This window comes from Aedes aegypti, chromosome 2 (assembly GCF_002204515.2).
Source record: "Aedes aegypti strain LVP_AGWG chromosome 2, AaegL5.0 Primary Assembly, whole genome shotgun sequence".
Classification (NCBI taxonomy): Eukaryota; Metazoa; Arthropoda; class Insecta; order Diptera; family Culicidae; genus Aedes; species Aedes aegypti.
The window spans coordinates 433228956-433246718 of NC_035108.1; the positions used below are offsets into that span (position 1 = coordinate 433228956).

Here is a 17763-nt window from a genome sequence, read left to right on the forward strand (position 1 = left end):
TTCTAAGCGCTTTTGACCAGATTGGTCCTCCGTACCTCAGTATGAATAGTGCCACGCCTGCCAGGAGCATGCGTTTGCTGGTAATTACAGCAGAGCTGTTAGACATCATCCTTGAAAGCGCCGCTACCCAAGTAACCATAAGCACTAATAATAAGCCCTTAATCAGCATCATAGATGCGTACATGCATTATAATAGCACCACAAATGCTTACACACCTTATAACAGCACTTCCGATGCATAGAAACCTTATTACAGCATCATTAATGCTTCTAAGCCTGATGCATACAGGCATTAAATAAGCACTATATTGGCTTTATATTCGAATACAGGGCATGTTTAAATGCCATCCAGTGTTTTGACAGATATACCACGTGCTTTGTGTTTGCATATAGTGGTAAGAGGGAGTCAAACATAAATCTTCTCACAACTACAATTGCAGGTTTTATGACGGGGAAAAGTGATGGTTTAAATTGGTCACTTTTCTTTCCAATCTGATGTGGCCGTATGAGCAAAGGAGCAGGACAACAACTCAACAATACGGGTGTCGCAGGTTCGAGACGCAAAATGAGGAATTTCATCATCATAAAACGAGGATCAAAATGTGGCAATTGCAAGTCCTCAAAAGGATGGAAACTACCAGAACAAATATGTCTGATACTGAGAAGTACTATCTGTATCATTTTATTACATTTTTTGCATACTATTAGAGGTTTCCGTTTTCATTCATTCATTTATTTACCTCGTGTACCAGTTGCTTGACTGCATACGCGAAAGCTCCCTGGCTGCGTACGCGAAAGCACAAAATATTCGCCCTAAAAACCTGGCGAAAACAACTGACGTTTCTCACGTGGTCTTATATCAGCATTAGTGGTGCAGAGAAGCATGGTTATATCTTGGCACTATAATGGCACGCTATTTCGCCTTTTCTGGCATTATAATAGCATTATATGCGTATATAAAACTGACATGCATCAAATGATTACCCTATATGCGCATATAATGCTGTTACCGTGCCGCATTATCGTGCTTACTGGTTACTTGGAGGCCCAGATAGCCGTAGCGGTAAACGCGCAGCTATTCAGCAAGACCAAGCTGAGGGTCGTGGGTTCGAATCCCACCGGTCGAGGATCTTTTCGGGTTGGAAATTTTCTCGACTTCCCAGGGCATAGAGTATCTTCGTACCTGCCACACGATATACGCATGCAAAAATGGTCATTGGCATAGTAAGCTCTCAGTTAATAACTGGGGAAGTGCTCATAAGAACACTAAGCTGAGAAGCAGGCTTTGTCCCAGTGGGGACGTAACGCCAGAAAGAAGAAGAAGATGATTACTTGGGTATAGCCATAGATGCCCTTCTAACGTGGCTAGCGAAGCTGAGCTTGTCGTCGATCATTACCATAAGATGCCTAAGGGATCGCTTGGACTCTATGGTGCAATCACCTACCGAGATAAGCACCCATTGCTTGGACTTGCGTTAGTTGACCACCACCACCTTAGTCTTGTGACGGGCCAGTCCTAGTTTCCTAGACTTCATCCATTCCTCAACTATGGAGATAGAGTGCGCTGCTGCCAACTCTACTTCCTCCATCGATTCGCCATAGACCACTTGGGTAATGTCTTCGGCGATGCCAACAATCTTAACACCCGTCGGAAGGGACAGTCTCAGTACGTCATCGTACATAGCATTCCATAACATCGTGCCCAGGATTGGACCTTGAGGTACTCCCGCGGTAATGCGAACGCTTTTCTGCCCCTCCTCTGTGCCATACAGTGGGATCTTACCATCAAAATAGCTTTCTAGAAGCTTACACAACTGCGCCTTGAGGCGGTGAAGTGCGTAGGCTATTGCTTGAACGCATTCTTCACATACAGTGTGACAACCGCGCAGTAACGGATGCCCCAACTTAACTGTCAGAACGACCGACTGGATAGCGTCCAGAGTAGATCGACCTTTCCTGAATTCAAACTGGTTGTTGGACAGGCCGTCCGCACCTTCTGTGTAGCCTGTTGAGGATCAATGTCTCCAACAACTTGCTCATCGTTTCGTATCTAGTAAATACGATAACGGGTCACCTAGTGGTTTCGGCGCCTTCGCCTATATTCATTTATTTAGTTAACATCTACACAGATAACACTGAATCAACAATTTCACGCCACAATACTCGGTTCGTGGCCGCATCTCTCCATCCTCGGTTCTGCTCCACGCTCGCCAAATCGATACGCACTTGATCCGCCCACCTAGCTCGCTGCGCTCCACGCCTTCTTGTACCAACCGGATCCGAAGCGAATACCATCTTTGCAGGGTTGCTGTCCGGCATTCTTGCAACATGCCCTGCCCATCGTATCCTTCCAGCTTTGGCCACCTTCTGGATACTGGGTTCGCCGTAGAGTTGGGCGAGCTCGTGGTTCATCCTTCGCCGCCACACACCGTTCTCCTGCACACCGTCGAAGATCGTCCTAAGCACCCGACGTTCGAAGACTCCAAGTGCTTGCAAGTCCTCCTCGAGCATCGTCCACGTTTCATGCCCGTAGAGGACTACCGGCCTTATGAGCGTTTTGTACATGGTACATTTGGTGCGGGCGTGAATCTTTTTTGACCGCAGCTTCTTCTGGAGGCCATAGTAGGCCCGACTTCCACTGATGATGCGCCTCCGTATTTCACGGCTAACGTTATTGTCAGCCGTCAGCAAGGATCCAAGGTAGACGAACTCGTCGACCACCTCGAACGTATCCCCGTCTATCGTAACACTGCTACCTAGGCGAGCCCTGTCGCGCTCGGCCCCACCAGCTAGCATGTACTTTGTCTTGGCCGCATTCACCACCAGTCCAACTTTTGCTGCCTCGCGTTTCAGGCGGGTGTACAGGTCTGCCACCTTTTCAAATGTTCGGCCGACGATGTCCATATCATCCGCGAAGCAAACAAATTGACTGGATCTCGTAAAAATCGTACCCCGGCTGTTAAGCCCGACTCTCCGCATAACACCTTCTAGCGCAATATTGAACAACAGGCACGAAAGTCCATCACCTTGTCGTAGTCCCCGGTGGGATCCAAACGAACTGGAATGTTCGCCTGAAACCTTCACACAATTTTGCACACCTTCCATCGTCGCTCTTATCAGTCTCGTGAGCTTCCCGGGAAAGCTGTTCTCGTCCATGATTTTCCATAGCTCTACGCGGTCGATACTGTCGTATGCCGCCTTGAAATCGATGAAAAGGTGATGCGTTGGGACCTGGTATTCACGACATTTTTGGAGGATTTGCCGTACAGTAAAGATCTGGTCCGTTGTCGATCGGCCGTCAACGAAGCCGGCTTGATAACTTCCCACGAACTCGTTTACTACAGGTGACAGACGATGGAAGATGATCTGGGATAATACTTTGTAGGCCGCATTTAGAATGGTGATCGCTCGAAAGTTCTCACAATCTAACTTGTCGCCTTTCTTGTAGATAGGGCAGATTACCCCTTCCTTCCACTCCTCCGGTAGCTGTTCTGTTTCCCAGATTGTGCCTATCAGCCGGTGCAGACAAATGGCCAGCCTTTCCGGACCCATCTTTATGAGTTCAGCTCCGATACCATCCTTACCAGCAGCTTTATTGTTCTTGAGCTAATGAATGGCATCCTTAACCTCCCTCAAAGTGGGGGCTGGTTGGTTTCCGTCTTCCGCAGTACTGACGAAGGCATTTCCTCCGTTGTCCCGTCCTTCATTACCTGTGCTCTCAGCACCATTCAGGTGCTCGTCGAAGTGCTGCTTCCACCTTTCGATCACCTCGCGCTCGTCCGTCAGAATGCTCCCATCCTTATCCCTGCACATCTCGGCTCGCGGCACGAAGCCGTTGCGGGATGCGTTGAGCTTCTGATAGAACCTACGCGTTTCCTGAGACCGGCACAGCTGTTCCATCTCCTCGCACTCCGTCTCCTCCAGGCGGCGTTTTTTCTCCCGAAAGAGGCGGGTCTGTTGTTGCCGTTTCCGTCTATAACGCTCCACGTTCTGCCGGGTCCCTTGCTGCAGCATGACCGCCCGCGCTGCATTCTTCTCCTTCAAAACCTCCTGGCACTCCTCGTCGAACCAATCGTTCCGTCGACTCCGTCCTACGTACCCGACGTTGCTCTCAGCTGCATCGTTGATGGCTGCTTTTACTGTTCTCCAGCAGTCCTCAAGAGGGGCTTCATCCAGCTCACCCTCTTCCGGTAATGCAGCCTCGAGTTGCTGCGCGTATGCCGCTGCGACATCCGGTTGCTTGAGCCGCTCTAGGTCATACCGGGGCGGCCGTCGGTACCGTACGTTGTTAACGACGGAGAGTTTTGGGCGCAGTTTGACCATCACCAGATAGTGGTCAGAGTCGATGTTAGCGCCACGATAGGTCCTGACGTCGATAATGTCGGAGAAGTGCCGACCATCAATCAGAACGTGGTCGATTTGCGATTCTGTCTGCTGTGGTGATCTCCAGGTGTATCGGTACGGAAGGCTGTGCTGGAAGTAGGTGCTACGAATGGCCATATTTTTGGAGGCGGCAAAATCAATTAGTCGTAGGCCGTTTTCGTTCGTCAGCCGGTGGGCGCTGAACTTTCCAATCGTCGGTCTGAATTCCTCCTCCTGGCCAACCTGAGCGTTTAGATCTCCTATGATGACTTTGACGTCGTGGCTTGGGCAGCTGTCGTACTCGCGTTCGAGCTGCGCGTAAAAAGCGTCTTTATCATCATCAGTGCTTCCGGAGTGATCCCTTCCAACACACTTCCTGCAACGCTACGATGCCGAATCCACGGTCCTTCAGCACGTCGGCGAGTATGCGTGTGCTCCCGATGAAGTTGAGAGACTTACAGTTCCACGTACCGAGCTTCCAATCGCTAGTCCCTTTACGTCGCTGTGGTCTTCGCCGATTGTCCCGGTTCGTATTCTCTCGTTGATTGCTGGGCCTGACACCAACCCCCTAGATTTCCGGAGGACCATTCCCCCTAAATGTTCGGAGGACCATAGTGCGCAGTTTAGCTTAGAGTCCTTCTCTGGCACTCGGACGATGATCAGCCGCCCCTGACATGGGGAACAGACGCTGTTGTGAGCCGCTCCTAACATGGAGTACAGACGCTCAAGGTTTGCAGAAGCAAAAGCAAAAGCAAACCCCCCCTTCCCTGTCAGCATACGACCAAAGTTCCCACCGGGGGTTGGTTACCCGATCTTCTCTAAGGTTACTCGTATCCCGGCCAGTACCGCGAGGAGGTAGGGATAGGAGTTGCTGGGCAAGAGGCTAAGGACCGCACAAAGGGGTCTATTTTATTCCTTCAGGTACGCGAGGTACCAATGGTACGCCATGCCCAGCCATTTACCAACCGCCTTCGCCTATATGACGACGTCTTGTATAGCTAACAACGTACCACCAAGAAAATACGCCGGTGTAAACGGCTCCAAGCCATCTGAATCAACCGATAATGGTGTCAGCGGTCGCGAGTTGAGACAGGCCTCGACCTGTACTAGAAGTGTGGGAAAATCTTCTGTCGAAATTCTGCCTCCAAGTGGCCAGTATTGTTGTCTGATTACTCGCAGTAGTAGTTGTGGGCCGGCATGCAGTAGTTTTTCATGATTGTTCTTCATAATCAACTGTGTTAGCAGTTGTTACTACTCGATGTTTGGTGCCTTCCTGTTCTTCCAAGTTTTTTCATTTTTAATGGAGATCTTGTAGACACGGATCTTCTTTTCCCAATATCTTTCCACTCTTCAGCAAAAAAATTATCTTTGAACGTATCGAATTACAGCATATTTGTCGCCCTCAAATCTTCACTTCTCGGGAAACCCTTCTTCTGTCGCGTTTCTCGGAGTTTTATAAGCCTTAGCGCCATAGCTTCCCAAATTTGGATTTCGCGACCCCCCAACGCCTTACCAATTCGCTTTTTAATGATAAAACAAGCGAGGCGATGAGAGATTGGGGAGTTGCGATAGCCAAGTTTGGGAAACGATGCCTTAGCCAATACGCTGTCCGCGAATGAAGTCCGTGAAGGATCCAAATTTGTTGAGGTACACATCATTGAACTCTACGATTGAGGGTGTCGCACACGCAACCGAAGTTCGCCGTCTTTCTTCTTCACCGACTTCAAAATTGTCTGAGGATGTACCAGGCCTCGTTTTAATACCACTTTTCAACCATTCTGGCCAATGCTCATGTTAATAATGTATTCAGGGTTCAGTCCACGGGATACGAGATCTGCCGGATTATCTATGCCGGCTACATGCCTCCAATTCATTCCATCAGTGAGTGTTTGAATCTTAGCGACTCTGTTCACAACGAATGTGCTCCATGTTGTTGGAGTAGCTGCAATCCAACGCAACACGCATGTTGAATACGTCTAAAAGTAAATCGGAAGTTGTAATCTTGTAGCTTTCCTTACTCTTTCAAACATTTGGGAACACAGAAGTGCACCTCATAGTTCAAGCCGAGGTATTGATTGGGTACGCAGTGGGGCTACCTTAGCCGTATTTGTACCGTTCCGTTACTGTGTTGGCTTGTAATGTACACACAATCTCAACATGATCTTTCGGAAGCATCAGAAAAACAGTGTAGCTCAACGGAAACAGCGTTTGGGATGACACAGTGATCTACACGAATTTGATTTAAAATTTGAAGTTTTCCATTGAAATTGTAGATATTGTCTTCCTTGACGACTGGGTGATGAGGTAGATAACACCGTTTTACGGATTCCTCTTCGTTATTTCCGACCTTTCGCATGTGTTCCAATTGCAGAGACTCGTCCATGAATGCGACGTACTGTTTCTGTAGCTTACCGTCCCTTGTCAATCTTCGTTCTATTCCAAGCAAGTGCCGATATGCGATATCCCGAGATTTGCCCAGAGTTGGGAGTACATCTTCATTTTGCGGTAAAGCAAACAAAATAACGAAATTGAGTCGTTGGATTCTACGTTGCAACAAGTCTTCACATAATTTCTCCTCCGGTGAAAAACTTTTTTACTTTTTTACAAAGTGGTTTAATAGATCCGAGATGATTTTTTAATGGAAGTTATTAAAATATTTTTATAGAAACTACCCTGGTACGGTTTCTCATTTTTCAATTTTACAATAAGAAGATTAAATAAATAGGAAATTGGAATATTTATTCTATGCAAATGCAATCACTGATCAAGTACTCCGCTCACGAGTACTGGTGCACTGGCGGTATAAAAATCAAGCAATTTGTAGTTGAATAAAAACACTGCTAGGATATTTTTGCCATTTATTGATGCTCTCCAACTCAGGAATTGTGTTTATTTGAATCGCCTTCAAAGGTTTCCATGTTCCAGTCAACCTTTGCTGCTGCGTGGAAACACTAATTAATATGAAAACCTTGGAAATCCAAACTATTTTTACCTTGAAATTAATTACAAAAACGTTGTAAAGTTTTCTCAAGCTTTTAGAAAAAAAAACAGCGGCCATCCTCTTCGCACGTAAACACAACACCGAATGAATGCGAAATGCGGTTGTCAAAATAAATTCAAGTGCGGATGTGAATTTCACGTAACTCTAATAGGTTAACCACGGTAAACATTACCGGGTCACCACTTGGTGCTTAATAATGGTATGGTAAACATCACCTTAGTCAGATGAAGTCGAGACAAAATGAATTTCAAATGATGTACGTGATTTTCCACGTAGCAACGACGTTTGGATTTTTTTGAGTGTGTGCATGATGGTTTTCTTCAAGTCGAGTATTGTACACGACATTGAAGACGGCCTTACAGTTGAGGTCGAAATACGCGTATCTGTCAAAGGATACAAACTCTAGTGGAATTAAATGACTCGGTTTTTTTCATCTACTTAAAGTAAGATCAATACATTTTGTTACCGCTTGGCTGGTTTTACAAACCAATGAGATTTTTCTTTCATTCTTCTCAAATAAAAAATATATTTACTTCGCTTGATTTGAAAACTCAAGTTGATTAAAATGCACAGTTGTGCATTTCATTTGATCATAAAATTGTTAAAAATTAACAAAAAGAAATATATTAAAAAATATAACACAATATGATATATGTTTGTTCAATATGTTCTGTGGATTACGGTGTCTAACAAAATTATATCATAATAAGATATACATATCATTTTCTTATTATATTTTTATTATGTACCTCTAGTCGGGATTAGATTAATTGATAATTCTCTAATGATGTCCCAGTAACTTTTACGAATTACTTCCAGGCGAGATGGATCTACATAGGTCCGAGCCGTGTCTAAATCTAACGACACAGCAAATAAAAAAAAAAAGAATTACTTCCAGGAATGCTCACGGCAATTTGTCTTTCTCTAACTGTTAAAAATGTTTCTTGTAGCAATTATTACAGTTAGTTTCACAGGATTTTCATTGTAGATGTTCTCAATCATTCTTTTCACGAGACAGAACTTTTGAGGGTCCTTCACAAACCATGTCACGTTTTACTAAGCATGAGAATACTACAAAAAAAATCGTATGATGAATTTGTACCAAGAGCTTGGCGCATTTTTCCAAAATCTTTGACAAGCTTCTGGTCTGATCAGATGAATCTAAGCACAAATCTGGAGAATCGAACATCTGTTTTAGCTGAAAACTTGATCGTTTGGCCACCACCAACTAGTGACTATTCGATCAAGTTTTCAGCTTATTTTGCGGATATTTGCTTCAAATCGGGAGTGCTCTTGAAATTTGGAGGTTTGACATCGATTCACTTTCACCTTACATAGCAAAAACAGAGACACACTGTACAATAATTGTTTAATAATGTTCGCAAGTTTAGTGTCTACGATATCAACGGTTGCTACATTCCGTACATGAACCATGGCTACCGAAATAGCACCGCAAAGTAGCGCATATCCTTTTTGGCCACTGATCCGAACGTTACGCCGTTACAAGGATACTGTACCCTCTACCGGTTATTCCCCGAACCAAATTCAATGCCAACATGCTACGAGCTCTTATCCTTATTCTGTCGATGTATGGTGTGTGTTACCTCCCAAGTCCTACACAGCACCGAAACAAATGCGAATGAACGGTATAAAACATAAACCAGGGGGAAGTAATAAGGAACATACATAGCGGCCGACCGGACCGGATCATAAATACATACGGTATATAGGAGAGGTAAACACAACAAACGACACCGTGCATAATTTTGAAAGCGGCGGATGCTGAAAACAAGAACTGTGTCCTGTATGAGTGTACCTACATCCATGCTGCAGAAGGCAGCATATGCATGCACTTCGTTTCTACCGACGACGAAAAAAGCGTACGCTACACACACAGTATCCCTCTCTGAAGTGCTAGGCTATGCCATGCTATATGCTTCAACCAGCCAGAGAGAGGACACGAACAGCATAAAGCATAGATTGAAACAAGCGACTTCTGTACTTTATTGCGCTTTGTGTTTGGACGGAACGGTTTTGGTTATGTTTTCCGATGTTTGAATCGCTGTTGTCTCGTGATATGCCTTTCTATCGAAGATATTGTAGGTGTCCTAGAGTAGTAATTTGTTGAAATTTCAAAGATTTTAATCGTGGAACTTTCTTTTACGAATCCTTTCAGCCTGCCAGAAGATTGTTCAGCAGCGGCTCTCGACGGGTTCGACCATCACGCCAACCAATTCGCGACCAACGACGCCACAGGGCACCCGACTGGGGGTGGCCAGCTTTCACCCAACGACCGTTCCTAGTCCCACCAATGGATTTTCCTCGTCCACCGGAAGCCCAGCCAGTGGACTCACGATGAGCAGTTCCTCGCCCAGCCATCACAATTCGAATTCGCAACAACAGCAGCAGCATCAGCAGTTGAGCCAAGGGACGATGACCCTTCCGCACCGACACCACGTTCTTTCCGCTTCGAGTCACCACATTCCGATCAAAATCAATTCCGAAATGTTGGCCAACGAATCGCAGCACTTGAGCCTTTCTCAGAGGGAATCTCATCCTTCGCAGAAATGGGGAACGATCTCGCATGGAACCTCCCAGCAGGCCCTTCTAGCGCTGACCAATGAGAACAACAACATCGCTAAGTTCGTGCCACCAAGTCATCCGGTGTCTAGCGATAGTCTTCAACCTTTAGGGCTTATTCCACCTTCGGGTAAGGACTCGGGCGGTGGTGGGACTGGTGGCGGCGGAGGAGGCAAGGACAAGGAGTTACCGACGCCGACTTCCACCCCAACAACCTCGAGAAAAAGTCGACGAAGATCCAATCTGTTCATTCCTTCCTCGTCGAAGAAGGAACAACAGGATAAGATCAAAAATGGCGAACTTGGCAGTGGACGAGCGATTCCGATCAAGCAGGGTTATCTGTACAAACGAAGTAGCAAGTCCTTGAACAAGGAATGGAAGAAGAAGTACGTTACGCTTTGTGACGATGGACGATTAACATACCACCCCTCGTTGCACGATTACATGGACGATGTCCACGGGAAGGAAGTATCCCTGCAGTACGTAACGGTCAAAGTGCCGGGACAGAAACCTAGAGGCTCCAAATCTATCATTACCAATAGTGCCCTGACGGGAGCGAACGCCACAGCACCGATCGTTAACGGGAAAATGACCGGATCCACTGGATCCCAGACCGGCGGAAGCAACGGCCTTACCGAAGGCATCGGAGGCCTCTCGCTGGCCAAGGATCGTAAAATGACGGAGAAAGTTCTGCTGACGGCATTCGACACCCTTAGGGAACCGGTGAAATCCAACTCCCAGACCAGTGGCGATGAGGGCATTGTGATCAGCAACAGCAATTCGCAGAGCTTCATCGGTTCGGATGGCAACACCAGCAAAATGGATGCCCAAACGCCGAACGTGAAGAAGCGCCACCGACGGATGAAGAGCAGTGGTGTGGGAAAGAACAACGAGTATGACGGTAAGATTCCTGGATTTCTCCTCAACTATTCAAATTTTATGGTTAAATCTTTCATCATCTAATCGTAGATTCCGACGGGTTCGAGTTCTACATCGTTTCGCTCGATAACAAGCAGTGGCACTTTGAGGCGAGCAATTCGGAGGAACGGGACGAGTGGGTGTCGGTCATCGAGCAGGAGATCTTCAAATCGCTGCAGGGGATCGAGTCGTCCAAGTCGAAACCGCTCAACCCGAGCGACATCGCTTCGATGCAATCGATCCGGAGTCGGGTGCCGGGCAATGGGTACTGCGTGGACTGTGATTCGCCAAGTAAGAGCTGACGACAACTTCGGAAGATAAAGAGGTTTCAACGGTTTGATCTATTGTTTCAGATCCGGAATGGGCCAGTTTGAATCTGGGTGTGCTTATGTGTATCGAGTGTTCCGGAGTGCACCGGAATCTCGGCTCGCACATCAGCAAAGTACGATCTCTGGGACTGGATGAGTGGCCGTAAGTACAAAATGCATTTCTTATAAATCGTTGTAGAAACTATGATTGTTAATAGTTTCCTTCAATCTCAGATAAAGTAACCAGACGCTCAACACTTCCTATGTCCGTTTCGCATTCCTTAATTCCGATCTCGCTTACGGGTTTTTGCTTGTTTTTGCTTGCTGACTACCAGACGTAGTCGTCATTCACCTCACAACGTCACCAGAACGTTTAACCTAGCGGCCCTTGCTGGGTCTCGTCGTTTCGTAGCTCGGTTCGCAGCGCACGCGCACGCACCCCTGTGGTGGTTGTGCAGTAGTAAACTCGGCAAAAGCTTCCCATCGTGTTCGTTTCCTCTCGTTTCGCTCGGGGTCATTATACTTGCTAATTGCTATCCTTCCATCATAGTTCCTCGGATTTCTTCTGGAAGTATCACAAGGAGTTCCTCGGAGTGACCTTCTGGATGATCTTCTAAGATTCCATCTAGAGAGTTGATCTGGAAGTTGCTGTAGAATTTATCACGAAACTTCCTCTTGGAGTTCTTTCAGCAAGTCCTTTTTTTTCTTTCAGAAGTTTTTCAATAATTTCTGCTAGAAGCCCCTCTAGGAGTTTTTCTCTAAGTTCCATTAGAATTTCTTTCGTAAGACCCTCTAAAATTTCCTCATGAAGCTCTATTAGAAGTTCATCTGTAAGTTCCTCTAGGAGTTCTTCTGAAAATTCTTTCGGAAGTCCTTCTAGGTTTGATGTTACGGAAGTTCGCGTAGGAGTTCCTCCGGATGTTTCTGTTGGAGTTCCTGCGGAAGTTCCTGTAGGAGTTCCTACGGAATTTCCTACAGGAGTACCTCCGGAAATTCCTGCAGGAGTTCCTACGGAATTTCCTATAGGAGTTCCTCCGGAAATTCTTGTAAGAGTTCCTTCATAAGATCCTGTACGAGTTCCTCCGCAAGATCATGCATGTAAGAGTTCCGGAAGTTCCTGTAGTAGTTCCTCCGAAAGTTCTTGTAGAATTTCCTCCGAAAGTTCTTGCAGGAATTCCTCCGGAAGTTCCTGTAGGAGTCCCTCCGTAGTTTTCTATAGGAGTTCCTACGGAAGTATTGCAGAAGTTCCTCGAGACATTCTTATAGCAGATCACCCAAAAGGTCCTCTGATATTTCTTCTAGAAGAACCTTCAGAAGTTCTTCCTAAAGATCTCCGGATTTCTTCCGGATGAGGAGTTTCTTCAGGCAATCATTGGATTTCATCTAGAGAACTCTTCTGAAACTTACTGTAAAGTTTATCCCGAAACTTCTTCTGGGAATTCTTCCAGCAAGCCCTTTCGAAGTTCTTCAGGAACTTTCTCAAGAAATTCTCCTGAAAGTTCCTCTCAAATTTCCTCTAGGAATGTTTCCGGAAGCTCATCTAGGAGTTGTTCCAGAAGTTCCGCTAGGGGAAGATCCTCTAGAAATACCTCCAGAAGTTTCTTCGGAAATTCGACTGGTCTCATCTAGAAAGTTGATCTGGAAGTTGCTGTAGAATTTATCCCGAAACTTCCTTTAGGAGTCCTTCCAGCAAGTTGTCTATAAGTTCTTCCGGTAGCTTCTTCTGGAAAATCCTCTAGGAGTTTTTCCCTAAGTTACTTTAGAATTTCATTCGGAAGATCCTCTAAAATTTCCTCCTGAAGCTCCATTAGAAGTTCATCTGGCAGTTCCTCTAGGAATTCTTCTGACAATTCTTTCGGAAATTCTTCTAGGTTTTTTAAAGTTCATCTAGGAGGTCGGCTTGGATTTTTTTTTCCGGAAGTTCCTGTAAGAGGCTACGGAAGTTCATGTAGGAGTTCCTCCTGAAGTTTCTGTAGAAGTTACTACGAAAGTTGCTGTAGGAGTTCATCTGGAAGTGCCTGTAAGAGTTCCTACTTAATTTCCTACAGGAGTTCCTCCGGAATTTTCTATAGGAGTTCGTACGGAATTTCCTACAGGGGATCCTCCGGAATTTTCTGTAGGAGTTCGTACGGAATTTCCTACAGGGGATCCTCCGGAAATTCCTGTAAAAGTTCCGGAAGTTCCTGTAGAAGTTCCTCCGGATGTTCCTGTAGGAGTTCCTCCGGAAGTTCCTGTAGGAGTTCTTTCGGAAGATCCTGCACGAGTTCCTTCGCAAGATCCTGTAGTAGTTCCTCTGAAAGTTCCTGTAGGAGTTCCTTCGGAAGTTTCTGTAGGAGTTTCTCTGGAAGTATTTCAGAAGTTCCTCGAGACGTTCTCATAGCAGATCATTCAAAAGGTCCTCTGGTATTTCTTCTAGAAGAACTTTCAGAAGTTCTTCCTAAAGATCTCTGGATTTCTTCCGGATGAGGAGTTTCTCCAGGCAATCTTCCGAAAAGTTTCCTTGGATTTTATCTAGAAAACTCTTCTGAAACTTACTGTAGAATTTATCCCGAAACTTCCTCTAGAAATCCTTCCAGTAAGTTCTCTATAAGTTCTTCCGGTAGTTTCTCAATTATTTCTCCAGGAAACTCCTCTTGGAGTTTTTCTTTCGGGAGTCCTTGTAGGTATTTTTGAAGTTGGATTTTTTCCGCAAGTTCCTGTAGAAGTTCCTCCGAAAGTTCCTGCAGGAGTTCCTCCGGATGTTTGTGTAGGAATTCCTACAGGATACGGAAGTATTGTAGAAGTTCCTCAGGACGTTCCTATAGCAGATCACCCAAAAATTCCTCTGTTAGTTTTTCTAGAAGAACCTCCAGAAGTTCTTCCTAAAGATCTCCGGATTTCTTCCAGATGTTTCACTAGGAGTTTCTCCTGTCGATCTTCTGAAAGTTCTCCTTGGATTTCATCTTTGATCTAGAGAACTCTTCTGAAAGTTGCTATAAATTTAATCCTGAAACTTCTTCTGGGAGTTCTTCCGGAAGTTTCTCAAGGATTTCTCCTGGAAGTTCCTCTTAATTTTCTCCGGAAGCTCATGTAGGAGTTCAACCGGATGTTTTCCTAGGGGTTGGTATGGAAAATCATCTAGGAGTACCTCGAGAAGTTGCTTCAGAAAATCGACTGATTTCGGCAACGAAATACTTCAGAAGTTCACCAGAGTTCTCTTAACCTTAGTAAGGACCTTGGGTCTTTTTCGACCCATTTCAAAATTCAAATCAATATAACTTTTGATTGAAATAACCTAGCAATTTGAAACTTTCTGACAATTATTTTTTTGTTGGAAATTTTGTTTTTGCGGAAACAAAAGTTTTGAATGACCCCTAGGGGAGCTTCCATAAAAAAAGTTACAAATTGTGACTTAGGGTCGTTTTCGACCCGAAAATTCAAACAGCTCGCAAAAATCAGTGTGTCGACCGAATTTAGTTCTGTTGGGCTTAAATGAAGGGCACACATGTCTAGTTTCAGAAACCCTTCCGGAGATCCGGATTTGGTCACTGTGGCCACCGGGAACCTGCTACATATGAAAAAAGTCCCTTAAGAGACCCTTACTTTGACGACCTGTAGTTTCGTAACTAAACAAGTAATCTGAACCGTCCTCATATTGTTGAACAGGTATTCACGTGGACTGTGAATAGAGATTCTCAAATCGCTTAGTTATTCATACCCGGTTCCGGAAACCCGGAACATCCGAAAAGTAAGCTTCTATCGTAGTTCTGTATATGTAATTCACATCGGTGCTATTCGGTTGATGGATATTTTGGCATAATTTTTTTTCTGTAATAAGGAACCAATTGCCAGCGCACATTCCCTGAAAAATTCGTTCCAGTGAGGTCAATGCGGAACCGGTTCCTGGAGTCCCGGGAGGTGGCCAATCTGGACAAATCGATGAAATTACTCAGATTTGAACCCCAAATGCATTGTGTCCAATTCTTTACGTTTTCTTATGTTTGGATGTATTTTGCCGAAAGAATGAATGAATGGTTATTCTGGTCCTTTTGGAGCACCGGAATGGCCACCGGGAAACCCGTAATATGGGACCACAATGTTTTAGCACCAAAAATAGGCATGCGACGGCTCAATCTTCATGATTTTGCATCCCCGTGACACTTCTAGTTCAATTATTGATGAATGACCACTTTGGTTCTTCTGGCCCACCGAAATAACTCAGGAATGGCCACCGGAAATATCCGTATTGTGGGACATTTCAGTTTTTGTACCAAAACTAGGCATGCGACGGCTCAATCTTCTTGATTTTGCATCCCTGTGATACTTCTAGTTCAATTATTGACGAATGACCACTTTGGTTCCTCTGGCCCAGCGAAATAACCCAGGAATGGCCAACGGAAATACCCATATTGTGGGACATTCCAGTTTTTGCACCAAAACTAGGTGTGTGACGGCTCAATCTTCATGATTTTCAATACTTGTGACTCTGCTGGTTCAATTATTGATGAATGACCACTTTGGTTCCTCTGGCCCAACGAAATAACCCAGGAATGACCACCGGAAGTCCCCGTATTGTGGGACATTTCAGTTTTTGTACCAAAACTAGGTATGCGACGGCTCAATCTTCATGATTTTGCATCCCTGTAACATTTCTAGTTCAATTAGTGATGAATGACTACTTTGGTTCTTCTGGCCCACCAAAATAACTCAGGAATGACCACCGGAAATACCCATATTGTGGGACATATCAGTTTTTGCACCAAAACTAGGCATGCGACTGATCAATCTTCAAGATGTTGCATCCATGAGACTTTGCTAGTTCAATTATTGATGAAGGACCACTTTGGTTCTGCTGGCCCAGCGAAATAACCCAGGAATGACCACCGGAAATACCCGTATTGTGGGACATTTCAGTTTTTGTACCAAAACTAGGCATGCGACGGCTCATTCTTCATGATTTTGAATACCTGTGACTTTGATAGTTCAATTATTGATGAATGGCCACTTTGGTTCTTCTGGCTCATCGAAATAACCCAGGAATGACCACCGGAAATACCCGTATTGTTGGACATTTCAGTTTTTGTACCAAAAGTAGGCATGCAACGTCTCAATCTTCATGATTTTGAATACCGGAGACTTTGCTTGTTCAATTATTGATGAATGACCACTTTGGTTCTTCTGGCTCATCAAAATAACCCAGGAATGACCACCGGAAATACCCGTATTGTGGGACATTTCAGTTTTTGTACCAAAACTAGGCATGCGACGGCTCATTCTTCATGATTTTGAATACCTGTGACTTTGATAGTTCAATTATTGATGAATGACCACTTTGGTTCTTCTGGCCCACCGAAATAACTCAGGAATGGCCACCGGAAATCCCTGTATTGTGGGACATTTCAGTTTTTGTACCAAAACTAGCCATGCGACGGCTCAATCTTCATGATTTTGAATACCTGAGACTTTGCTTGTTCAATTATTGATGAATGACCACTTTGGTTCCTCTGGCTCATCAATTTAACCCAGGAATGGCCACCGGAAATACCCGTATTGTGGGACATTTCAGTTTTTGTACCAAAACTAGGCATGCGACGGCTCATTCTTCATGATTTTGAATACCTGTGACTTTGATAGTTCAATTATTGATGAATGACCACTTTGGTTCTTCTGGCCCACCGAAATAACTCAGGAATGGCCACCGGAAATCCCTGTATTGTGGGACATTTCAGTTTTTGTACCAAAACTAGCCATGCGACGGCTCAATCTTCATGATTTTGAATACCTGAGACTTTGCTAGTTCAATTATTGATGAAGGACCACTTTGGTTCTGCTGACTCATCGAAATAACCCAGGAATGGCCACCGGAAATACCCGTATTGTGGGACATTTCAGTTTTTGTACCAAAACTAGGCATGCGACGGCTCAATCTTCAGCCAGAGTGCTTATTCATCTATAATTGAAAAAGAAAAGTCACAGGTATTCAAAATCATGAAGATTGAGCCGTCGAATGCCTAGTTTTTGTGCAAAAACTGGAAAGTCCCTCAAAATATGTATTTTCGGTGGCCATTCCTGGGTTATTTCGCTGGGCCAGAAGAACCAAAGTGGTAATTCATCAATAATTGAACTAGAAGTGTCACAGGGATGCAAAATCATGAAGATTGAGCCGTCGCATTTCTAGTTTTGGTGCAAAAACTGAAATGTCCCACAATACGGGTATTTCCAGTGACCATTCCTAGGTTATTTCGATGAGCCAGAAGAACCAAAGCGGTCATTCATCAATAATTAAACCAGCAGAGTCACAGGTATTCAAAATCATGAAGATTGAGCCGTCACATGCCTAGTTTTGGTACAAAAACTGAAATGTCAATCTTCATGATTTTGAATACCTGAGACTTTGCTAGTTCAATTATTGATGAATGACCACTTTGGTTCCTCTGGCCCAACGAAATAACCCAGGAATGACCACCGGAAGTCCCCGTATTGTGGGACATTTCAGTTTTTGTACCAAAACTAGGTATGCGACGGCTCAATCTTCATGATTTTGCATCCCTGTGACATTTCTAGTTCAATTAGTGATGAATGACTACTTTGGTTCTTCTGGCCCACCAAAATAAC

The 17763-nt window shown here is 44.9% G+C and overlaps 1 protein-coding gene across 3 annotated transcripts in view; it reads left to right on the forward strand.

Annotated features, from left to right (window-relative positions):
- LOC5575569 (centaurin-gamma-1A) overlaps window positions 1-17763 on the forward strand; it is a 649196-nt gene that overhangs the window by 616377 nt on the left and 15056 nt on the right. For all 3 annotated transcript variants that reach the window (XM_021847784.1, XM_021847785.1, XM_021847786.1), the window contains 3 exons: window positions 9540-10844; window positions 10913-11152; window positions 11215-11332. In XM_021847784.1, the coding sequence (XP_021703476.1) occupies window positions 9540-10844; window positions 10913-11152; window positions 11215-11332 (1663 nt within the window). The remainder of the gene's footprint in view (window positions 1-9539; window positions 10845-10912; window positions 11153-11214; window positions 11333-17763) is intronic.